Source organism: Monodon monoceros, unplaced genomic scaffold, assembly GCF_005190385.1.
Source record: "Monodon monoceros isolate NGI ecotype Baffin Bay Population unplaced genomic scaffold, NGI_Narwhal_1 Super_Scaffold_12, whole genome shotgun sequence".
Classification (NCBI taxonomy): Eukaryota; Metazoa; Chordata; class Mammalia; order Artiodactyla; family Monodontidae; genus Monodon; species Monodon monoceros.
Window position 1 is genome coordinate 83,680,581 of NW_021703768.1, and position 25,985 is coordinate 83,706,565.

The 25,985-nt window shown below is 37.2% G+C and overlaps 1 protein-coding gene across 12 annotated transcripts in view; it reads left to right on the forward strand.

The window, feature by feature from the left end:
* Nucleotides 1-25,985, forward strand: part of PAM (peptidylglycine alpha-amidating monooxygenase) — a 279,877-nt gene that overhangs the window by 145,018 nt on the left and 108,874 nt on the right. For all 12 annotated transcript variants that reach the window (XM_029218598.1, XM_029218593.1, XM_029218592.1 and 9 more), the window contains one exon: nt 22,241-22,298. In XM_029218598.1, the coding sequence (XP_029074431.1) occupies nt 22,241-22,298 (58 nt within the window). The remainder of the gene's footprint in view (nt 1-22,240; nt 22,299-25,985) is intronic.

The window sequence follows — 25,985 nt, forward strand, 5'->3', positions numbered from 1 at the left end:
AAGGGTGAGGAAATTAAGTTCCTGCCCTGAATAGCTCAGTTGAGAGCAAAAAATTTATCTTGCTCAACGTGAATTCTTTGACTCTGCCAGAGGTATATACTGTTCAATCTTCTGCCTAGAGTTTATTTAATCAGCACAGTAAGCTTGGGTCTCGAAGCCCACAGCTCTTAGGCATAAGGAGACATTAGTCCTTCAGTCAGTTGTGGCAGGAGTCAGTTGAAATAAATAAGGTATTTCATACAGTTACTGCCCACAATATTCCCTTTTCACTTCGGTTTGTGATGACCTGAAAACCTTCTACAATAGCCAAAGAGATTTGAAGTGCCACTGAAGCAAATAAAAGCCAAATCTAGCATTCTTTTAATGCTTCCAAGTCTGCTGCTATTGGAAGACTCCAAGTTTATTGTAAGACTGTATGTCATTTATTTCCCCACATTCCTTCTTTCCACAACATGTATTCCCCAAGATAAAAAAATGTCAGTTGTCCAAAAAAAGGCTGACAGATATATGAGTCCAAGATCGTTTCCTTGCATTTTTAAAATAAAACCTCTAAAACCTATTTATGGTGGCTAAGAACTTTACAGAGAATAGAGATTTGCAAACCTGTGAATCACTGTGTTATGAAGGAGGACATTAAATTAAGAGTGATCTTAAAAAAAAAAAAGAATGATCTCGAATCTTTATTGTAGTCAGTTCAGAAACTCATTGACTGAGAATGAATTTTTACTTCTAAGTATATTCAGACCTACTAGTGAAATCCAAAAATATTATTGCATATATATTAGTATTAGTACAGTTAATTCAGGGATATATAAAAATTTTATAGTGATTTTGCTCAAATATTGAAATATAAACAAGATTGAAATGATTTTTCCAACTCTTCATTTTCTAAATATCAGTCTGCCAGACCATTTTATAAAATGGTTTTAAACATAATAAAATGTTTTATAAAATAATCTTATGTCACCATTGTAACACCAGTGTACACCAATCACCATAACATACCTAACCTATTGTGTAATGCAGTGAATAAGATAGCCTTGTTAGCCAGCCATTATTTACAGTATTACTTTTGTGGGCCTGGGGTGAAGCCTGAATTCCATCTGAGTATTAATCATTACAGGAACAAATCTCCATTTCATGCCTCTTCATTTAAACATCATCTCCACTTCTGTCATTCTTGAGATATACTGTCAAGTTCCTTAAGAGGAAAGACTGGTCTGTTTTGTTCATTATTCTGTTCCCTGGGCCTAAAAACAGTGCTGTGTCCAATAAAGATTAATTGAATAAATTCTTTTTAGAAGGAACGGGTATTATCTTCATATCAAGAATACTTCTGGGACTTCCCTGGTGGTGCAGTGGTTAAGACCCACTCCTCCCAATGCAGGGAGCCTGGGTTTGATCCCTGGTCAGGAACTAGATCCCACATGCCTGATGCAACTAAGAGTTTGCATGCCACAACTAAGGAGCCCACCTGCTGCAACTAAGATGCGGAGCAACTGAATAAATAAATATTTTTTTAAAAAATGAATGTTTCCTGCCCCTCGTCAATAGTCCCAAGCGTGCGCGTGCCCTCACACACACAATGCACACATATACACCAGTGACTGTAGTATTTTTGTGTCTCCACATTGATCACAACTTAGGAGTCCCCTGCTGCCGTGCTCTTCATACAGAATAAATATTCTGAAGTTGAATGGTTTTATTTTAACTGCTACCTAACTTTTTCCTCTTGCACGATATTTTCATTTCTATTGGCATATTTAAGATATAATTTACTTAAAAATAAAAATTCACGAATTTTTAGTATACAATTTGATGAATGCTGGCAAATAATATGCAGTTGTGTAACTGCCACCAAGACATGATAAAGAACGTTCCCTCGTGCCCCTTCATTCTCCCTACTCCCATGCTTTTCCCCATCCCCGTCCCTTATCCCCTGGCAACTGCTGGTCTTTCCGTCAGTAGTTTAGCCTTTTATAGATTTACGTATAGATGTAATCACAACAGTATACAGTCTTTGGTGTCTGGCTTCTTTCACTTAACATGATGCTTTTGAAATTCATCCATGACATTGTGTTTATCAGTAGTTTGTTCATTTTTATTGCAAGTCTTAGCTGTGGGAGAGTCTGGACTCTAACTCAGGCAAGACTGGCTCCAGACCCTGTGCTTTGAAACCGTTATGTGATGCTGTTTTTCATTCCATATAATTTTCTTAATCATCTCTGATAATGCTGTTCTCCAGCTCAGAAATCTTCAGCAACTCCTTATTCTGACCAAATACATTTCCTGGTCCATATTCTGGTTTCTAAATTCTCTGCCCTATGGTCCCCATCTATGCCACTTTACTTTTTATTCCCTGCATTGCTTTTTTCTGAATTCCCCATTTTCTACCACACTTAGCCTGTTTATTATTCCTACAGGTAGATACCTTTGAACCCCCTGATGTTATTCTTTCTGCTTTTTATAATTTCTTTACCCTGCATCTTCACCTATTGAAATCATACCCCATTAAGTTACAGAATCTGTGTTCCTTTCCCCATGAACCTAACTGATTTCCTCAGAGCGATCTGATCTAGTGCCATAATAATTTACACCACTCTTATAAACCTATTGTATTGTCACTTACAGTGATTCATTCTCATGTTTTAAATCTCTCCTGTTAAAACGTCTCTGAAACCAGTGACTGCATCTTATTCATCTTTGTGCATATTTTTGTCAGTTTATGCTCATGCTGAGCAAACAAACATCATAATCTATATTTAAAAGAAGCCAGCTCATACCTGTCCTTCAGACAAGATATTGTTTTCACAATATTTTATCTCATGTCTTGCACATGGAAGGTACCCAGTGAATATTTGTTGATTAATAGATCTTCCTGGAGTCTATGCCTAGCTACTTCTTCTGCTCTTGGGGACAAGTTGGGTGATGACCCATATGATATAATAAAGGTTGTCTGTCTAGTTAAGGCTATATTCCCAATTCCTTACCTAATAAATATTTGTTAAGAATTGGTTGTGTTCTTTGGTCAAGGCACAGAGCACACTGGCAAATATGGATTGATTAAATAGCTCATCTCCTTGCTTAAAATGGTTGGAACCGCATTAGATTGTTTTACCTCCTTAATGGTCTGTATTCTAGGTATCTACAATCCTTTTTATTTCTTCCTTTGAGATGTCTTCCAGATTTGTGCCTTTTCCTCTCTGTCCCAGTGACTGGTTTTCTTCATTCCCTGTGCGGCCTCTTCTTCCTGTCCAGAGTCTTTGCCCTTGCCTGTCCTTGCTGTGCTTGCTCTTCCCTCCCTGTGTGCCCTGGGTAATGCCTTCCCAGCTTTCAAATGTCAACCTAAGCATCATTCTCTCAGAGAACCTATCCCTGACCATCTCTCATTCCCCCATCTTTCCTACTCCACTCCCCACTCCCACCTTTCAGAGAGCTGTCATAGCTCTCATAGCACCTCATGCCTCTTTTCCAGAATATCTTTCACAACTGCAATTTTACATTTGCTTACGTCATTACTCCATTCATACCTTTATTTCCTCATCAGACTGCAGACTGTGTGAGAGCAGGAAACACACCTGTCTTTGCTCACCATTGTGTCCTCCCTGTCTAGTCCAGGGTCAGCTAATAGTAGACTCAGTATACATTTGTGGGATAGATAGACTATGGGACATATGGCTGGGTAAATGTGTGGATTTCCACTGCTACTCTCCTGTTATAGACTTAACCCAATTTGATAGCAGCATCTTCTGGTTTGGTTCCACACTCCACTGCCTTCCCCCTCCCATTGTATCCTCATTGCTCATCCTCAGTTCCAGCAAAGTGTTCTTCCTAAAAGACTGCACTCATAGTTTCATGCACCATATCTCAGTCACTCACAGTGACCAACATCACATATAAACAGATCAAATCTAAATACCCCTCATTACCCAAGCTCTTTTATTATCTGGCTTAATTCAAATTTATCCAACTTCCTTTCTTAGAACTCCCTAAAATGTTACCTTTGTGCCTGTTTGTCCATTCAACTCCTTATCTCTCCTTCTACCACACTTACTCCCATTTCTGGGTTTTGTTCGGACTAATTTTTCAGCTCAGGTCTTCTTATTACCTTTGTTTGTCTGAAGTCTTCCCCTTTGTAGAGACTCAGCTTCTCTGTTCAGGGCCTCTCAGATGCTAAGAGAAGCCTTGGTCACTTCCTTTTGTTTTTCAGCTTACACTTGATCATTTTTTTAAAATATTAAGAAGTGCCAAAGCAGGAATATAAAAGCAGGTATGGATACTACATGCTGGCTGTCCTCTGTTGGCCCCTCCCGATGTACTTTCCACTCCAGCCTACTCCAGGCTCCAGGAGACTGACCTTTATGGGTGCCCTTGCTCTCTAGCTTCTAGTTGACTTTAGTCAGTGGGAGGAACTGACAGAAGGCTGGAAAGCAGCAGAATGAGATCAGGTTATTTATTTCCTTGGTTTCTTCTCTGTTGAGCAGCAAGTTGACAGTGATTTGGGTTCTCTCCCTATGTCATAGCTCCTGTCATCTATGGCTGTAACAATCTCTGGGTTTGATAACTCTTTCTCTTCTTGACTCATATCTTTGAGTGGTAACAGCTTGCTACTTTATAAATCCCTGGGGTGTTTCAACATCCCATGCTTACATGCTTCTCTTAACCTTCTCTTAACCTAGCCAACAGCTATGTCCTTGGTTCTTTGGTTAAATGCTCCTCAATTGCCACCTTTGTTTGTACCTTCTGTTTCCTAAGGGAATCTTGACATTTTAAATATTAAACACAGCAAATTAATGCTTACGTTTTAGAAATGATGCAGTGCCATATATATTGTCATTCACAATAAAAGTACAGGATTTGTAAAATATTTTAAATCTGTGCATTACAAGTGGTGAAATCTGGACACAAGTTAAAAGGTGTAAGATGTGTCGCCTTTTTTCAGTCCTGTCTGTATTTCTCACTTTCTGCTTAAACTTGTTAGGAGAAAAGACGCTCTGAATATTAGGCCCAGCCAAGTGGCCCTCTTCCCCTGAATCCTGACTGGAACCAGGTCCTATCTGGAACCAGGTCATCCGTTTGGATCTCTCCCTTCTCTGAACTCCTATCACTCTCCCAGCCCTTAACGCAAAGCTTAACTCTTCACTGTTTCCTAGTGGTAGGCTTTGTTTCCGTTATTAGATTCTAAAGTTTCTGAAGGAAGAGGACTTTTCCTATCTAATCTTATGTCCCAGGAGCAAAATATATATAGAATCAATGTATATTTGTTGTTCAGTTTGTTGGCTGTTACATTAATTGGTTGGTAGGTTGGTATCAAAGATTCTTGGGAACAAACTGTATTTTTTTAGTTTTAAACATTTTAATGGAAGACTTCTAACATACACAAAATTGAAGAGCTTGTATAATGAGCCCCCATGTACCCATCAATGATTATCAACATTCATGTTTTATCTATATTCCTCTACTTGATTCCTCCCCAACACACACACACTGAATTATTTTGAGGTGTCTACCAGACATCATTTCATAGTACTTTGTTATATATTTTCAAAAGGTAAGTACTTTATTTTTAAATATAACCACAATCACCATTATTACCATTATATCATCAACTATCTAGCAGTGTCAAATTTCTCTGATTGTTATATTTTAAAATGTTGGTTCATTTGCATCAGGATCCAGATGTAGTCCACATGGTAAATCTTACTGATATGTCTCTTTTAAGAATCTTGATCCCTAACACCATACACAAAAATAAACTCAAAATGAATTAGAGAACTAAATGTAAGACTGGACACTATAAAACTCTGAGAGGAAAACATCGGAAGAACACTCTTTGACATAAATCACAGCAAGATCTTTTTCGGTCCACCTCCTAGAGTAATGGAAATAAAAACAAAAATAAACAAATGAGACCTAATGAAACTTAAAAGCTTTTGCAAAGCAAAGGAAACTACAAACAAGATGAAAAGACAGCCCTCAGAATGGGAGAAAATATTTGCAAACGAAGCAACTGACAAAGGATTAATCTCCAAAATATATAAACAGCTCATACAGCTCAATATTAAAGAAACAAACAACCCAGTCCAAAAATGGGCAGAAGACCTAAATAGACATTTCTTCAAAGAAGACATACAGATGGCCAAGAAGCACATGAAAAGCTGCTCAGCATCCCTAATTATTAGAGAAATGCAACTCAAAATTACAATGAGGTATCGCCTCATACCAGTTAGAATGGGCATCATCAGAAAAGCTACAAACAATAAATGCTGGAGAGGGTGTGGAGAAAAGGGAACCCTCTTGCACTGTTGGTGGGAATGTAAATTGATACAGCCACTATGGATAACAGTGTGGAGGTTCCTTAAAAAACTAAAAATAGAATTACCATATGACCCAGCAATCCCACTCCTGGGCATATACCCAGAGAAAACCATAATTCAAAAAGACACATACACCCCAACGTTCATTGCAGCTCTATTTACAATAGCCAGGTCATGGAAGCAACCTAAATGTCCATCGACAGACGAATGGATAAAGAAGATGTGGTACATATATACAATGGAATATTACTCAGCCATAAAAAGGAATGAAATTGAGTCATTTGTTGAGACATGGATGGATCTAGAGACTGTCATACAGAGTGAAGTAAGTCAGAAAGAGAAAAACAAATATCGTATATTAATGCATAAATGTGGAACTTAGAAAGATGGTACAGATGAACTGGTTTGCAGGGCAGAAATTGAGACACAGATGTAGAGAACAAATGTATGGACACCAAGGGGGGAAAGTGACGGGTGGGTGGTGGTGGTGTGATGAATTGGGAGATTAGGATTGACATATATACACTAATATGTGTAAAATGGCTAACTAATAAGAACCTGCTGTATAAAAAAATAAATAAAATTCAAAAAAAAAAATCTTGAGATTCCCTTTGTCTCTGTTTTTTCCTTTGTGATATTTGTCCTAAAGAGTTTTCTGCATTCTAGGATTTGCTGATTGCATCATTAGAATATCATTTAACATGTCGCTCTGACCTTTGTTTGCCTGTAGTGGAACATCTACAGGCTTGATCAGATTAGGTTAGGGTTTTTGGCAAGAATATTTCAAAGGTGATGTTATATAGTACCATCAGGAAACATCTAATGTGTGATTATCTTTCTTCTTATGATGTTAATCTTATTACATTAGGAGTTGTGAGATTGATTAATCCATTATAAAGTTTCCTATCAACTTTTCATCTATTGGTTTAAGCAGCCATGGATATTTATCATTGTCTAGTTTCATTAGAAGTTGTATATCATGGGTATTCTAATTCTGTCATTCCTCCTGAATTTGTCAGTGGAAATATTTCTATAAAAAGAAGGATTCCCCCATAAACTATTTGATCACTCTTAAATTCAGTTTATATTGTTTGTACAGTTTATATTCTATAAACTGCTGGATATAAAAGGTTGAGTTTTCCTTTAACACCAACTAAGGGCCACTGACTATACAAACCTAATTATATAATGATGATCATTTAGGATTATTTAGTTTTATTGTACTTATTGTGCTGCATGTTTGTGTGTGTGTGTGTGTGAGTGTGTGTGTGAGTCTGAGAAAATTTAAGAAAATAAAGCTAATTTTAATTGTAAAGCATTGAATTTACTTTTTCATTTAGTGTTAGGAAGTTTCCAAGCTGACTTAAAGAAGGATACACTGAAGTGCTGTGTTTATGTTTATAATGTAAAATGAACTGATGACAAGTAAAAACATGTTTGGAAAATGAACATTTGCAGTTTCTACAGCTATTTGGTTCATTATAATAATAGCTCCATTAACTTTATGACAAGTATTCACCCTTGGGAGTTTCGGTACAAAGAGAAGTCAACCTTTGTAGCATAATTCCTTTTCTTGAATTATTAATATTGTCTTTTAATGGAAGTTGGAAAATTACAGTGGGATAAATTTGGTTTGATAGCCTTTCAGAAAAGCATATAAAATCCTTAAAGGAAAAAGTGACTCAATGCTCTGGAGCCAGTTTTGTAGGAATAGGTCTTTTATGAAAGGTTCCTAGTCATGTAGCATAACAAAATTCAATGAACTAATTCAGCCAACATTCACTGCATACCCAGTGCTAATGCCGACTGGTCTTTGGGAATACAAACAAGAATAAGTCAGGGTTTCAGCCCTTAAAACATAGTCCAATAGCAGGAGACAGACTAGTGAACAAGGAGCTTTGTTGTAATTGCCTAATGTTGAAACAGAGATGTTTATGAAGTGAAAAGGAAAAGCAAAGAATATTCCAAAGAATATTTTTATATTTGATCTTATAGTTCCTCTTAGAAGTTCAAGTCAAAGGATGCAAATCTGTTGTAATGTTTTCTTTGTGAGTTGGAAGTCTAAGGAAAATGAATAGGTAACGGAATTGCTGTGAGGGAGGTGGACAGAAGCAGAATGACTTCCCCCTTGATCGTTATATTTAAATATATGACTTCATCCTTAAACGTAAGTATCCTAGGCCTGTTATTTTGAAGAAAAAAGTTTGGTTTTTAGAAGGCACAGTTGCCTTTATTTAATTTAGAATTGAATTGGCTTTCTATGTCTTATTTCCCTCAAGATTGTGAGGCTTGCTGAACTGGGAATTGGCATTTTATCCATTCTTGATCCCTATGTCTAAGTGTATTGTAGCATCTAATTAAGAGATGCAGCAGAAAATGTCTAACTGAAAATACAGAATTGACATAGTTATTTTATTAGAGAGGAAGACAAGGTTCCAAAAATTCTGAACACTGAAGATTAATGCATGGAGATGGACCAAGTTGCCCAAAGATTATCGACCTCTGGTTAAATTTAGAATTATGAAGTTTTTATTTTTGCTTTCAAAAATGTGCTTGTCAGGACATATTGGTTGCCTACCCCACATACATCTCCTCCCTTTCTTTCTTGCTAACAGAACCCCACTTTTGATCCAGCATTGGCCTTCCCTTGCCCAGAAAATGTCCCTTGCTAGTGATTGGTTTAGAGATGGGCATGTGACACGGTTCTGGCCATTTATATGTGAAGGGAATTCTGTTGGAGGTGAAGCGCTTCTGGGAAAGTTTTGCTTTTGAAAAGGAACTTAAGGAAGAGACTCTCCCACTGCTGGCCTTTAGGAATTGCTTTGTGAGAATATGATACTGGAAGCTGCTGCAACCATCTTGTGATCATGAAGAAAGAATTCTACAGATAAAAGGCAATATATTGAATACGACAAGGCTGGAAGATGGAAAGAACCTAGGTCCTCGATGATGTTGTTGAATTTCTGGATGAAATAACCATTCTTGCATCTGTCCTACTTCTGGACTTCTCATTATGTGAAAGCCTCATCTCTGTTAGCTTAAGCCATCTTGAGTTGGTCTTCTGTAATTTGCAGATTTATTCTTAGTGATGATTAACATTTTCTTAGGCCTCCTGCATATGACTGAGATGGCATATATTTGATTTACTGTGGTCTTTGTGATATGTCCTGATGACTGTATGCTCAATCCACTCTAAGGAAAAAAGGGTTTCCTCCTAACTATGCATTTCCATATTGCTTTCTTAAAAATCTTTGTACCAATTTTAAGTGCCACCAGCAATAAAATAAAAAATTAATCATCTTTCGGATTGAAAATTCTGCTAATAGGTGCCAGGAGTACATAAAAATATTTGAGCTTTACAAGATTATTTGCATATTTTACATCTTTTCTTCTACAGGAAACCTATCAGTCAGTGGTATACTTTGCTAATGCCAGTTATCCATGCATAACAAAAAGTAAAAATACAAGTAATACATTAATTTATAAATTGTTCTTTGCTTACGCATGTAGCAGAGTCACAATTCACACACTATTCTTCAAGTATGCAAAGAAAATAGGATTTTAATTTTTAAAACCGATCTAACTTAACCTTCTTAAACCCCTGACCCTCTGGGTAGCAAGGGGAGAAAGCCTTAAAAGTATCTATTGAAGGAATCCCACCCTCTTTGGGTTCAAGACAATCAGCTCAGCTTTTGATTAAGCTGTTTCCCCACCTCCTCCCTTTTTTATTCATCAGGATAATATCTGGGTGTACACAAAGGGGTGATCTATGAATGGCCTTGGACAGTGGAAGAGATCCCAAACGAATGGGGCCTATGGACTTTGTTCCTTTTATTGGTGTCAACTCTGGCACCTCATCTGTGACTATGAAATTAATTTCCCCTTGGCCAGAGACTTTCATTGACCTCCTTCCTTTAAGGGTATTCCACTATGTCATGTTTTCTCCCTTTCTTAGCTAGCATTAGCCCTGCCTCCTTTCTTGGGGCCATGATAACAGAATGGCTGTTAGGGAACCAACTGTGATTTATTTGGAAGAGGAGTGTGAATACAACAGTTTAATATTTTCAAAATATTAGTCTCCTTACAAATATGTAACGCCTGAAAGCCGGAAGCCTTGCCCAGAACTCGTAGCGTTTATACAGTTATGCTAAAGTCTGTTGGATTGTTACTAAAAGTTGCTTATTTTAATATTGTAATATTTGCTCTTTTCTAACTCTATGTGAAAAGTATGTACTTTTATAGTACATCACCTCATTAGTTCTTAATACATTGTAAGAAATTAAATCAGTTTGTGCTAAAAGGGTACCTCAGGCATTCAGATTCTTGGGTTTGTGTTGACACCACTAGTCTATAGAACACGAGTAGTTTCCTAGATTGGGAATCGGCAGGCCGTAACAGAGGTTCACTGCGTGGTGGCAGTATACTCTGTTGGAGCTTATATAATACCAGTATTTCTTCAAATACTTTTTCCTTATATTGTTTTATTTTGAATATTTGGAATTTTAAAAACTGATGTATTGGCCCATCTTTTTTCATCAGCCTTCTAAATCCGTGTTTTTTCTGTTGGTGTTCTTCTCTCCTATTTCCCAAGTCACCCGGTGCTCTGTGACCGTCACTGAAGGAGCTGGTGGGGGAAGTCTGGGGTGACTCTGCTGTATTCTGTTGCTGCAGGCATTCCTTTACTGGGAGGCAGTGTAGAGGTCAGCTCTAGAGGGGCTGTGAGTAACTCGGATAGTGAGTGTGGCTGGAGCTATGAGAAGGCTTGGGTCGTGAGGCCAGAGTCTCCACAGTCACAGTCCTTATAGGAGGAGCGGCAGGGAAGAACTGGGCTCCTTAAATAAATCAGGAATATTAACACACAAGGAAGTCGATGCCCAGATGTTAGTGTTTACAGTGCCATCCCCAGTAGAACAGTGTTAACATATGGATTTTGATTAGTGACATTGTCAGCTGCTCCCTCCTTGAAACATTCTCTTCTTTAGGCTTCTATGATGTAACACTTTTGTGTTTTTTTCCTGTAAACTCCCTGGCTGCTCTCTCTTTGGCTGACCACTTCACAACTCTGGCCTTTCTCTTTTCTGTTTTACTCTCTACTCTCACAAAGCAGACTCTTCCATACCCACTGCCCAACTTTCATGTCACATGAATTTATATCTCTTGGCCAACCTTTCCTTCAAACTCTGTTTGACCCAGCTGCTCATTTGATATTTACATGTAGGTTTTTCGAAGGCTTCTTAAACTTAATATGTCCAATGACAAATTCATCATCTTCAAATCTGGTCCTCTTGTGTTTTATGTCTCAATGAATTCTACCACAAGTATATTCAGCTATGCAAACCAGAAATCTAGGAATCATCCTTGGCACTGCTGCCTTACCTTCTATTCAAATCCACTCCCAAGTCATGTCTATTTTATCTTTTAAATGTCTCCAGAATCTGCCCTCTTTTCTCCTTCTCTACCACCATCACTCATTTTCAAGCTACTATCATCACTTTTCTGAACAACTATGTGACTTTTTATTGGCCTTGTCTAATTAATTCTAGCCTTCATGTCAGTTTCCTACAAAAAGTTTTCATTGGCTTTCTGTTGTTCTCAAGAAAAACAAAATAAAACAACCAAAGTCCTTAACATGGACTATAAGTGAAGTCCTTCATTGTGTGCCACGTCTACTTTGCCAGTCTAATTTAAAACCTGTTCCCCCTTTCTGTATGTACTGGTCTTTTTCTCAATCACACCTAGCTCTTTCCAATTACAGGGCCTTTGAAAATGCTATTTCCTATGCCTAAAACAATTGCCAACTCCCTTCACTGAAGATCATTTCCTTTGAATTACTGGCTCTTGTGGTAACCTGTACTTCTCCCATGTATCATTTAAAACAGAAAATATTTAATACTTATTTGTGTGATTATTTGTTATGCTAGAAGCTTCTAACTCTGTGAAGACTGAGACCACGTGTACTTCTGCTCAGTTTTATGAGTTTAGCACAGTGTCTGGTTCCTGGGAGTTGCTTAACATATATGTTTCTTGGATGCATGAGTAGATGGATGGAAGAATGGATTTCTACATAGGCATTAAAAGAGATTTAAAGGTAGGCAAGTATTAATGGGATAACTATGGCAAGATATGTGACAACAGACCCAGAAAGAACAGAAATTGTATATACCACTTTGGTATCGGATGGTTCATTTTAAACTTTAAGAGAATAGAATACAACTCAATCAGTAAATGAGCTGACAGACCCATTCAAGTCTAGAGCTTCTCTTCCACAATGCTGTTTTGTCCCCAAATCAAATGTAGCCAGTTAGCAAGAAATATGATGTTTGGAGGTAGTGATTGTGGAGGCCTTTTTGTTCGACAGCATCTCCAGACAGGTTGGATAGAGTCAGTTTCCAATCATCTGTGCTAAAGGAGAGAAACATGGGTGGAGCAGTTAATGTTAGCAAAAGGTTCAGAAAATTGACTGCTTTCATATTAAGGGAAACTTATGAAAAGCATAAAGCACTGGCTTAAGCTTGGGGAAGATGAGTGGTGTAGGTCAACAGCAACCCCTGTTCAGAACGGTAGTTTCCCCTCGCGTAACTCCCCCTATAACCAGGAAGCCAAGGAAGAGCCTGCGATTGTCACCACGTATTGTGCATAGGCGATTAATTATAGACCATTATTAATATGCTCCTTTTTGTTTCCTCTTAAATGAAAGTGTGTGAGAGCTCTAAGTCAGATATTCCCTCACCACAATATTTTTTCCTTCATCATTTGCTTGCACAGATTTGTAATTCCCAAAGAAAAGCTCTTGCCAGGAAAGTAGCTTTCATTTGAACTACTTGGCATTGAGAATCTTGTCATTATCAGCCCAGTGTGATTATAGTTTAAAAATGCAAATGGGATTCTGGGATGAATTAACTGAAGGATAAAATTCATATGAAAAAGTGATGCTGTATAAAACCCTAATTAGGTGGCATCTATAATACAGGTTTCAGTTCAGCCTTTCTTAAACTGTGAGTTTATTGCCAGCAAAAGAGGAAGGTACATGCAAAATTCAATGAATATTTATAGAGCTTTAAGTATGTGCCAGATATTGTTCTAAATGCTTAGGATGCTAGCAGACATTATTACAACAAGATAACTTTGTAGGTTGGGATAAACATCCCAAAAGTTGGTGAGGATGGAGTGTAGTTTAATGGTAAGGAACAGAGTAGAGCATTTTGGAAAACACTCTCTTTTTTAGTCGGTTGGGAATGTTTTAACATAAGACCTAATTATTCTGCCAGAGCCTAATAAATATAAATAGGCAACATATCTTTTATTTATATGGTAAGAGAAAGACAATAGGAAAAGGAAAATTAGAACAGACTACATCCAAAAGTGACAGTTTAAGGAATTTTATCTGTAATTAAGTGTCTTTAAATTCTGGTGTAAGAGAGGTAGTTTTTTTGTTTGTTTGTTTGTTTGTTTGTTTTTGCGGTATGCGGGCCTCTCGCTGTTGTGGCCTCTCTCGTTGCGGAGCACAGGCTCCGACGCGCAGGCTCAGCGGCCATGGCTCATGGGCCCAGCCGCTCCGCGGCATGTGGGACCTTCCCAGACCGAGGCACGAACCCGTGTCCCCTGCATCGGCAGGCGGACTCTCAACCACTGCGCCACCAGGGAAGCCCGAGAGGTAGATTTTTTAAACCTGAATTTTTCACTGCAAAAAATTGTGCGTGCTTTGGTGTAGTTTTCTTTTGTCCTAGCTTCCTTTTATTCTAGGAAAATGTTGAAAGTACGAACACCACTGAATGAGTATAAACTTACTATGCACGTATTAAAATTACTTTGGGAAACAGCAATTTGATTCTATTATCTATCTGGATCAGTTAAAAGAAAACTTTGAAAAGTAATTTTCCAAATGCTTCCTTCCTCCAATAACCAAAATTCTTGTCAAAGAGACCTGATCACTTTCTGTACTTTTTCTCTTGTTGGTCTAGCAGTACTACTGGCAGTCCCTGAGGTTTCCTCTACTTCTTTGCAGAATTCAAGTTATTTGAACCCTAAGTGGTACTGTGTGAAAATGTAGGGCTTGATGGATCCTTTGTGGTTTGTCTAGATCAGATTTAAACTGCATGATCTGGGTTAGGAGAAAGGTTACTACCTACTTTTTGGGTAACCAAGGCACAAAGTCACTATTGCCACCATGAGATGGTTGCCCTGCTTTGGCTATTTAACAAAGGATGACTGAGAAAAGTTACCAGAGACCTAATACACAGTATAATATTTCTATGGGTTATGGCTTATTTACAGAGAGCAACCAACTTGCAAATAGCCACAGATATAAGCAAAAGGGCCATATTCAGCTAAAACTGGGTTATGTTGTCTGTTCCTACATCTGTTTGTGTCACCACATTGTATAGTCTCCTTAAGAATGGTAGTCCAGGGCTTCCCTGGTGGCGCAGTGGTTGAGCGTCCACCTGCCAATGCAGGGGACACGGGTTCGTGCCCCGGTCTGGGAAGATCCCACATGCCGCGGAGCGGCTGGGCCCGTGAGCCATGGCCGCTGAGCCTGCGCGTCCAGAGCCTGTGCTCCACAACAGGAGAGGCCACGGCAGTGAGAGACCCACGTGCCTCCAAAAAAAAAAACAAAAAAACGAAAGGTAGTCTGCAGGGACTCTTTAAGCCTAAACAATAAAAGGGCAGTGAGGATATTATCCAGCCAGGATCTAATCATAGTGCTCAATACTAGAATCTGAATGGTACCTCTGGTTTCCCAAAACAAAAACTACTGATTTTATGTGAACAGTTTTCATGTGTAATAGTAAATAGATGGTTTTGTCTGTCCCATATTAATTTAAATAAGGAGTCAATTTTATTAACTACTTGTTCCTTAGAATCTACTGCATCTCTGTCTCACAAATGACTAAATCAAAATAAAGAACACTTTTTTCTTAAATAATGTAAGCAAAGTATTACTGAACACTATTGTCTACATGAGAACTCAGTTTAAAATGGGTGATAATAGAATATAATAGGAGTTCTTTAGTAATAAGTGAGTTTTTTTCATTTTTACCACACTATCTTCTTTTGTCAGGAAAATGTGCTTTTCTTGGATAGTTTCCAGTAAGCAGCAGTAAAGAGGCATCAGCAATATCATATCCCTCTTAATTCAGATTTGGCTGATGTGCTGTAAGAGATAGCAAGGAGAGACATGGCTATGTAGATTCACATTATTTCTCCCTTTTTGTACATCTGAGCCTTATGTTAGCAGTTTGAATCTGCAGTATTTTACAGACAGTCGCCTGGCACCAAGCTCAGATACAGTGTTCTTCCCACAGAGAGAAAAAGAAGATTCATGATGATGATATATGGAAAATTGTGAAAGGTTGCACTGGCAGTTTAGGTTGAATTATAGAAGCATCCTTTCTAGGACAGTGTGTTCAAATGAAGAACCTATTGTGATGGGCAATTAGGTGCTGTATTTGTGTCTTCAGAATGTTAGAGGGTGTTAGAGAGAAATATTGATCTGAATTATGTGTACGTTTTCAAATTGCTTTACCTTGCAGAAACAAAATGATGACCAAATTAAATAGCTGTGGCTCTAGTCTGGTTCACTGCAGTTTGTCAACAAGCTGTCATGAAATGTTCTCATGTGCCCTTGAAAATTTAGAGGACTTGGACTAAAACTTCTTGTTAAATTTTATGCCTTTGATTCCTTTATTTATCCCATTAATCAAATAAACAATTAAAATTGTGTCTAAGAACTGACATTTTCTTTTCAAATATTAGAGAGATTTGAAAAACAACCTTTTAATAGCTATCTTTCTATAGTGGAAAGAGAACTGCTTTAGTGAACTGGGTTCAAATTCCATTTCATCAGTTTTGAGAATTTTTTTTTAAATCACAAGTTACTTACCTTCTTGAACTTCAGTTTTTCCATCTTTAAAGTAGTGTCTATAATACCTACCTGGTAATGTTACCATGATAAATAATTATGATGGGAAAGTTCTAGAGTGACGTTAGAATGCGCGGTAAATGTTCTCCCTTTTACAGGGTATCATATGCTAAGTACTGATCGTATGTTTAAATCACTTGAATATTTTTGGATTGTTGAATGATAGAGGTTGTAGGATCATATTTACCTAATCAGGATATTGTTAAATAGTGTTCTTGGTGTTCATCCTGAAGAAAAGAAAAGCACAGTCGGTTATTTATATCAGTGATGTAATGATTTTATTACTTTGAGAGATGTATTGTTCCAATTTTCTAAATGTTGTTGCCTCACAAGGGTTTGCTTTAAAAAAAAAAGTTTCTCATCAAAGAGTTGGTTGTAGTTAACTGTGTGATGACTTGTTAGTATAGTCTTAAATTCTTAAACTGACTGCTGCTTACAGTATGGAATTAAAAGTACTGTCCATTCTTGGTGACCTGCTATAGAAATTAACCTGTACTGATAAAACAGTATTTTGTAATCACCTAAATAATCTTTTTTCTCCCCATGCTGTAATGAACTTATAATAGTTTGGCAAAGGCATTGTCTACTCCATTCTTGAACAAGTGACATATCTTATTTAAAAAAAGTTATTCATTTACTTACGAAGAGTCTTAAATTTTATTTAAAGTATAGGACTTAGTCTCATAGTTAAAAAAACAGAGGTATTAATGCTGAAAGACTCGCCAGAATCACAGTTTAACTGGATTAAAACTTAATGGTAAGAAAGTGGCAAGAAAGATACGTAATTATTTCTAATCATCTGGAAGGCATAAACTTGACTTTTTTTCTTTAACATCTATTGGAGTATAATTGCTTTACAATGTTGTAGTAGTTTCTGCTGTACAACAAAGTGAATCAGCTCTATGTATACATATATCTCCTCCCTCTTGAGCTTCCCTCCCACCCTCCCTATCCCACTCCTCTAGGTCATCACAAAGCATAGAGTTGATCTCCCTGTGCTATGCAGCAGCTTCCCACTAGCTATCTGTTTTACGTTTGGCAGTGTATATGTCAATGCTACTCTCTCACTTCGTCCCAGCTTCTCCTTCCCCCTCTGTGTCCTCAAGTCCGTTCTCTATGTCTGCTTAGAGAAGTCTGCGTCTTTATTCCTGCCCAGCCACTAGGTTCATCAGTACTGTTTTTTTTAGATTCCATAAATGTGTGTTAGCATACGGTATTTGTTTTTCTCTTTCTGACTTACTTCACTCTGTATGACACACTCTAGGTACATCCATCTCATTACAGATAGCTCAATTTCGTTTCTCTTTATGGCTGAGTAATATTCCATTGTATATATGTGCCTTGTCTTCTTTATCCACTCATCTGTTGATGGACACATAGGTTGCTTCCATGTCCTGGCTATAGTAAATAGTGCTGCAATGAACATTGTGGTACATGACTCTTTTTGAATTATGGTTTTCTCAGGGTATATGCCCAGTAGTGGGATTGCTGGGTCATATGGTAGTTCTATTTGTAGTTTTTTAAGGAACCTCCATACTGTTCTCCATAGTGGCTGTATCAGTTTACATTCCCACCACAGTGCAAGAGGGTTCCCTTTTCTCCACACCCTCTCCAGCATTTATTGTTTGTAGATGTTTTGATGATGGCCATTCTGACCGATGTGAGGTGATACCTCATTGTGGATTTGATTTGCATTTCTCTAATGATGTTGAGCATCTTTTCATGTGTTAGTTGGCAATCTGTATATCTTCTTCGGAGAAATGTCTATTTAGGTCTTCTGCCCATTTTTGGATTGGGTTTGTTTTCTTGATATTGAGCTGCATGAGCTGCTCCTATATTTTGGGGATTAATCCTTTGTCAGTTGCTTCGTTTGCAAGTATTTTCTCCCATTCTGAGGGTTGTCTTTTCATCTTGTTTATAGTTTCCTTTGCTGTGTAAAAGCTTTTCAGTTTCATTAGGTCCCATTTGTTTATTTTTTAAACCTGAAGATTTTTAATCCTAGTTCTGACACTAACTACTTGGCCTTAGGTGGATCTGTAACTTTTCTGTGAAAGTTTGCATTTCTATAAAACAGTTGCAGTGCCTGTTAGACCTACTCACAGCATAATTGTGAGAAGAAAATGAAGTAACACAAAAGTGTGCTTACTTCTACTCAGCCCGCCTAAGGGAGGCAGACCTTGGAGATTTGGCTTTTCCCATCGAACCATGTAAATGACCTTAGGAACATATCTTCTTTCCAAGGAACTTGAGCTTTCAACTTAATTCTAGAAATCAAACTATGGTACCAGAATACTTGAGAACAAAATCACTGATACCTTTTATAGTTGCAGAGAAAGAATAAATTACTTTTTGCTATTCTTTGTTCTATTGCACTGTGGTCTTCAGAGCTTTCAGCTGAAGGCTAATTATTGATCTGATACACACTGCATTTTTTGATGTGCTCATTTTTTAAAAAGAAGAGTTTTACCTTCTTTTCTTCTAACAGAATTATTCTTTATCTTGAAAATGGGGCATAAGTAAAATCCTAAATCAGAGTATGATGGTGCATGGTAGACCACTGATGCAACGTCTAATATAGACTCTCCGAAAATAATTTCGTAGGATACTCTTTATTCTGTGGAGGATCTATGTCATCTCTTCTCTTTTTTTTTAAACTGGCTTTAACAGAATAGGACAGAAACATTTGAAATCTGAACACATTCTTATCATTAGAGAAGTTATAAGCCAAGAAATATAAATCTATAGAAGAAAGACATTCCCAAGTTGTTCTGCCATTTAAAATTATGCAGCTGGTGATAAGAGCAAGAATTATAAAAAAAAAAGAATTATAACATGGTTCTGATCAATTCTGAGTATAAAAAGTAGTTTTCTTTATTCTGTGTATGTAACCATTCTTGTGCTTAGGTTTTTTTTAATCAAAAGAACAAACTTGCTGAATTTGGCATACCTATTTATGCCCATAACTTCTCTATTCCAAAAATAACTTGAGGTGGCTTATAATAAAATCAAATATAAAATAAAACCCAAAAATTATAAGTACAAATTTAAAAGAACTTGTTTGGTTTGCATTTCATTGCAACCTTTGGCTCCTTTGGATCATTTCTTGTTTTAAATATATGCTTAGCTATTTTAAATTTACTTTTGCTTCATATTTGCTTCTAAGTCATTAATTGTTCATATTGCTTTGAGTGAACTGTGATGCATTAGGCAGACTGCCTGTGTTCAGATCCCAGCTCCTACACTTGTTAGTGTAGGTGGTCACTAGTTAAAGAGGGAAGGACAGATTTTTTTCAATAAAAACTATTGCAAATAAGGAAGGAGCTCCAGCATGAACTGAATTCAACTTTGCTGGAAAAAAAAGCAGGAGACCTTATTTTAAAGGCCGAGTTATGCTAAGGGAAAAGGCACTGAGGGGGATTGGAGGAGTTAGTCCATGTGACTAGGCCATCTGGGTTTGTTGATTGGCACTTATCCGGAGGAAAAACAAACTTCTATCTTTATGACAGGAGGCAGTGATGTAAGTTAGAGCAGGACATCCATTGGCTGAGAACTATCTCCTTGATGTGAGAAGACAGTTCTGGATAGAAGATTTACAACTCAAAGAGGCAGAGAAAAGATTTACAATTGCCAGCTTTCTAAAGTAACTGCACTAAGATGGCTTCAGAAGCCTATCTGCCTATTACCAGGTTTTGGCCAGAATGAATAGTAAAACTGCTTAATCTTGGTTTGCCTCAGTTTGCCTATAAAATGGGGATAATAATAGTACCTGTGTCATAGGAATGTGTTTTAAGGATTAAAGGAGTTAATACATGTAAAGCACTTAGAACAGTGCTTACACATAGTAAGCTCTCAACAAATGCTAATTTTTACTCTTACTGTCTTTAAAGGAGTTAATAATAGTATCTGTGGATACTGTTGGGTCTTTATTGGATTGTTTTTGTTATTAAATGTTACAATACATATATAACATTGAGAACCATGGCTGGCTCATAATAAGAATTCAATAACTGTTGGCTAGAAGTAGTATTAGTAGCAGCAGCAGCTATAGTCTGCCACTAAATATCTTTCAGTCCCGAATTACTCATAGCTCAGGATGTTCAACTAGAAGGGAATCTTGAATTTCTTATTTCTATTAGAACAGAGTAGGTCTGTTTTATAACGTTAGTAATTCAGAGGTTGGAAAAATATTTATGAGCAATCTTGTACATGATGGTAAGATCTTTAAGCAGTATTTTGCCAATATATTTCCAAACCCAATATATTGGGTTTTGGATACAGAGGTCACATCTCCAGCATTTATGTGGCTTAACCTTCTTGCTGTGCAACCTTCAACATTTCCCAGCCTGTTTCCTCCTTATCAAAATGAGTGAATCTAAATAATTATAAAGCCTTTTAAGAAATGAAACGATTTGTTCCAGTAGAAGAAATGGTATATATAAAAGTAGTAATAAAGACTGAATCATATTTCTTTAATTTTTTAAATTTTAGGATACTTCTTTGATGTGTATTTGAATCTCCTTGCTTCCCAGCCAACACAGAAATGAAAAAAGAAGTACAAATTTCACAATTTTTGGTGCTGACCAGTAGGTTTAGAGAAACCCAGATTATCTCTATCCATGTTTGTGTAGTCTGTTGATTCCACCACTGTGCAGTAATAATCCATGAAGTATGAATTATTAAATGAATTCAGTCTCTATTTGTATTGGGTATATTATAAATCATAGCACATCTTCGTTACATATGGATTTCCATTAAGGAAGTGGAATACATAGATCAACAGATGCCCATTCTCCTTAATTTGCAATTTTTATCACTAAAAATTCTTGATGCTAGTGTATTTGATAGTAGAAAATGGCAATTTAGATAAGAGACTAATAACTGGAAAAGGAAGAATAATGAGTTAATGTTGATTTCTTCAATGCACTACATAAAAATTTTAAAGTAAGGGGAAACAGGGACTTCCCTGGGGGTCCAGTGGTTAAGACTTCGCTTTCCAGTGCAGGGGGTGTGGGTTCGGTCCATGGTCAGGGAGCTAAGTTCCTACATGCCTCAGGGCTCAGGGCCAGAAAACCAAAGTATAAAACAGAAGCAATATTGTAACAAAATTCAATAAAGACTTTAAAAAAAAATGGTCCACGTAAAAAAAAAATCTTTAAAAAATAATAAAGGGAGAACAACCAAATATAATATATTTCAAAACCAACTTTTATTCATTGTATCTTTTTTTAAATTAATTTATTTTTTTGGCTGCGTTACGTCTTCATTGCTGCGCGCGGGCTTTCTCTAGTCGTGGCGAGCAGGGGCTACCCTTCATTGCGGTGCGCTGGCTTCTCATTGCGGTGCCTTATCTTGTTGCGGAGCACGGGCTCTAGGCGCGCGGGCTTCAGTAGTTATGGCACACGGGCTCAGTAGTTGTGGCTCACTGCCTCTAGAGCACAGGGTCAGTAGTTGCGGCGCATGGGCTTAGTTGCTCCGTGCCATGTGAGATCTTCCCAGACCAGGGATAGAACCCATGTCCCCTGCATTGGCAGGCAGATTCTTAACCACTGCGCCACCAGGGAAGTCCCCATTGTACCTTTTTAATTAATATTTTGGGAAGTTGTAAAGTGATTCAAGAAATTAAATATTTAATTATGCAAATAGTAAAGATGGTCAAAACTAACTCCTACCATTTTAAAGTCAAATGCATTGAATTGTTTTACTTTATATAGAAGCATTTTAAATGTTGCCTTTTAACTGTGACAGTACTAGAAATATTACTCATGATAATTGGTTTTATAAATAGGATTTGACGTTGTTTAGGAAAGAATCATAGAAAAGTGTTTAGGGAACCTAAGTTCTAGGCTTAGCCCTTCCATTAACCTGGCACCCAGCATTTGGCAGACAACTTCACCTCACTGGACCAGTAGTTCTTTTTCAGTCATAGAGCCCATGCTTTTACAAGTTATTTCTTCTTTACTAGCAGCAGTTTAATTCATATTTTGTATCTTTCTTTCTTTAATAGTCTGATACGTACTTCTGCATGTCAGTGCGTTTGCCAATGGATGAGGAAGCCTTCGTAAGTAAGTATTAATTGGATGGTGTGGAGGGGTGGGCAGTTGAAGGAAGGGCAGCTATTGGAAATCAGTGAAAGGTTCTCTTTGATGGTTATGAGCATATTAATCTTTTACTGTCAGTTTCTAAAAATGCATTTATAATGCCTAATGCAGAAACAAACCAGTGAGCCACTGAGAGACAAGATTACAAACTGTATCTGGAGAGACTTATGAGTAATAGTAGTTAAGGAGTTGCATGCAGATGTCGATGGCTCCCAATGCCATGTGGTCCCATTTGTAGAGTATTGGCTTTCTGTCTGTGGCTGGATGCTTAATTCCGCTCCACTCAACAGACTCTTTATATACCTGCTGGTTCATGCTATAAATCAACTGCACTCAGAATAAGCTTTGGGGAATGTAAGATTTTACCTGTCAGACAAGTAGATGGATAGGAAGGAATGAAAATAGGAGTGAATGAGAGAAGGGAAGAAGGGAAAGAGAGAGGGAGGGAGGGAGGACAGAAGGAACCTCAGTCCTGTTGTCTATATTATAGAATAAGAGGGCTCTTAAATGACAGCTCCTTCCCCAGCTGAGACTTTAAATCAGATAGAAAATGTGACAGAGCACCATCTGTTTTCATCTAGATGGTTTTAATTTAAACATCCCTTATGACAGACATTTAACTGTTTACGGAAGACATGTGATTGGCAAATTATTCATGGATTTGCCCCCGTCCCTTGTTTTTCTACTTTGAGATGTTGATTTTGGAGAGAAAGTGATGGTAATGAGAGTTGTACTTTGTTCCCTTGAAACTAATCTTCAAGTGGACTGTCTGAAATGGCTATTATATGAATTGTAAAATGTGTACAATAGCCTTAGGGCCATCTGAGGATGAACTTTCATGAGGTGTTCCCCACAGGAAAATACATTATAGATCTTCAAAGCCAGAACAATGTGCATCTATTTTTTTCACACACTTTGGTGGCAGTCACAACAGAAAATACAACCTATATCAACACTCTAAACAAAATTTGCTCCATAGTTAACTCCTAAAAATAAGTCAGACCTTGGGAATTTGAACATTGCCTGAGTGATGTTCCTTTGTGTAACAATTGAACATTACCAGGAAAAAAGTTAGGAAGTATGGTGCTTCCAGATCCTGAACTTTAACTTTAAAGGGAGAAAAATAATTTAAGTTCCTAACTGTCATGCTTTGAGTAACACCAAAAGTGATTTAGGATATAAATTCATAATTAAAATATTAACAGTAAAGCTTTCCTCACTTTCATGTCCACATATTCGATAGCTTAGGAGAAAATAATGTTTACTAATAAAAAGGAACTGTACCTGAAGTTTTTCTTTACTAATTTTATATTTTCTTTGTCCAAGTTTAGGAGTAGACTTTCTTCCTCCTGTTTTTGAAGAGAAGGCCCCTCTACACACCTGTATAAATATGGTAGTCGTGTTTCAGAGCAGTATTACAGGTCTCACATTAATAGGTTACTGGCTTGTTTCTGGAGGTAGTGGTAGTAAATGATTTCAGAGCTGGTGACTCTAAGGCCTATAAATATATATCCTGGAATGTGTTATTGCTCTCCTAATATAAATGTGTTTACTTTCACATAACTTAAAATTGAAAGTACAAGTCAATATATTCAGTCAAGAAAAATATTCACAGGAAACACATAAAGGGCTATATTACAACCAGGTGTTAAACATTTGTCCATTTTTCTTAGGCAACTCTCATCTAAGATTAAACTGTTTCCAGTTCTAACGTCCTTAAAGGATCTAATTATAAGAATAATTATAACTATTTTCAGTATTTCTTCTTTACTTTATTGCTGGGAGGATTGCATGAATACTAAACATTTTGTCACCTGTTCAAAACATGATTATTTCATTTTCAGTGTTAGTCCTTTAATATACCCCCAGGAGATTTGTGGTTACCGTTGTTTACATAATTCAGCAACCACAGAAGTTTAGGTGTAGGCAAAATAGAACTGGAAAATTGAAAACCAAAGAGAAGTACCAACAATGATTTATATAAGGGAATAAGTAAGGAAAAATTTGCATGTATAATCTCATTAATTCTTAGGACAGCACTGTAGGTTGTCCTATTTCATATAGAGAAACAGAGACAGGAACATCTGTGTCTGTGATTTAATCAGGTGCTAGGACAATAGTTTGTCCTATTATAGGCATGCTTGTTCCTATAATCAGCCCACCACCAGCCATCGTTTACTGAGGACTTGCCAGACACTAAGATACAGAAAACTAAGCGTATTTAAGCCATTTTAGAGAAAAAGAAACAGAAGGTCAGAGAGGTTAAGAAGCTTTTACTATATATGTGCTCCCTACATGTATGCCATTTAAATCATAACAGATTTAGGTGTGGGGATAGTGATACAGGGGATAAAGGGAAGAAGTTATCAAATGGATAGAAGGAGCTGAAATACAGGAATCGCACATCTCTGTCTTCCTCACATTAAAAACCATTATTCTTTCATTCCCTTACCTTCATTCCCTACTGGGAACACTCTGGTCAGTTCTGCCAAAAAGTAAAATAAACCTCAAACCATCTTATGAAATAAAACCCAATACACATGAAGATTTAAACATTTGCAGAAGGCAAAGGGCTTGGGTATACAGGTTATATGTTGGGAGGGTGATTATACATAGCTTATCCCAATTCCCAAAGTGAACGTTTTAGTTGTGGGGTAACCAAGGCTTTTCCATGAATGAAATTTTGGCTTTTTTTGTGTGTTGTCTGAAATTCTGGGTCTCAGGGTGCCTTATCATAAGATTAAATATGGTTAGAAATGAAGACTTGTAAACACCTATAAAGCTCTGTTCATTTTTTTTCTTAAGACACTTATCATTTTGCATCTTCTGTTTTCATTATCTGTGCCCTTAAAATTTTTGAATGCCAGCAGGATATGTGCCACAGGATATGGTAGGGACTCAGTAATTGCTTGCTTATACATGAGTGGACCCTAAAAAAGTGTTTTGTTTGGCCATTTTATAAGGCAACATATTGAATAGTAGACAATTTACTCTTTTGTCTTAAATTATACTCATTTGAATATAACGGAATAATTGTTTTCTAAGAAAGGCACTTGTTCATAAATTCAGCAAACTTAAAAAAATTTTTTAATAGATCTTTATTGGAGTATAATTGCTTCACAGTACTGTGTTAGTTTCTGTTGTACAACAGAGTGAATCAGCCGTATGTATACATATATCCCCATATCCCCTCCCTCTTGTGTCTCCCTCCCACCCTCCCTATCCCACCCCTCTAGGTGGTCACAAAGCACCGAGCTGATCTCCCTGTGCTATACAGCTGCTTCCCACTAGCTGTTTCACATTTGGTAGTGTATATATCTCAATGCTACTCTCACTTCGCCCCAGCTTCCCCCCCGCCCCGTGCCCTCAAGTCCATTCTCTACATCTATGTCTTTATTCCTGCCCTGCCACTAAGTTCATCAGTACCATTTTTTTCTTTTCTTTTTCTTAGATTCCATATATATGTGTTAACATACGGTATTTGTTTTTCTCTTTCTGACTTACTTCACTCTGTATGACAGACTCTAGGTCCATCCACCTCACTACAAATAACTCAATTTTGTTTCTTTTTATGGCTGAGTAATATTCCACTATATATGTGTGCCACATCTTCTTTATCCATTCATCTGTCGATGGACATTTAGGTTGCTT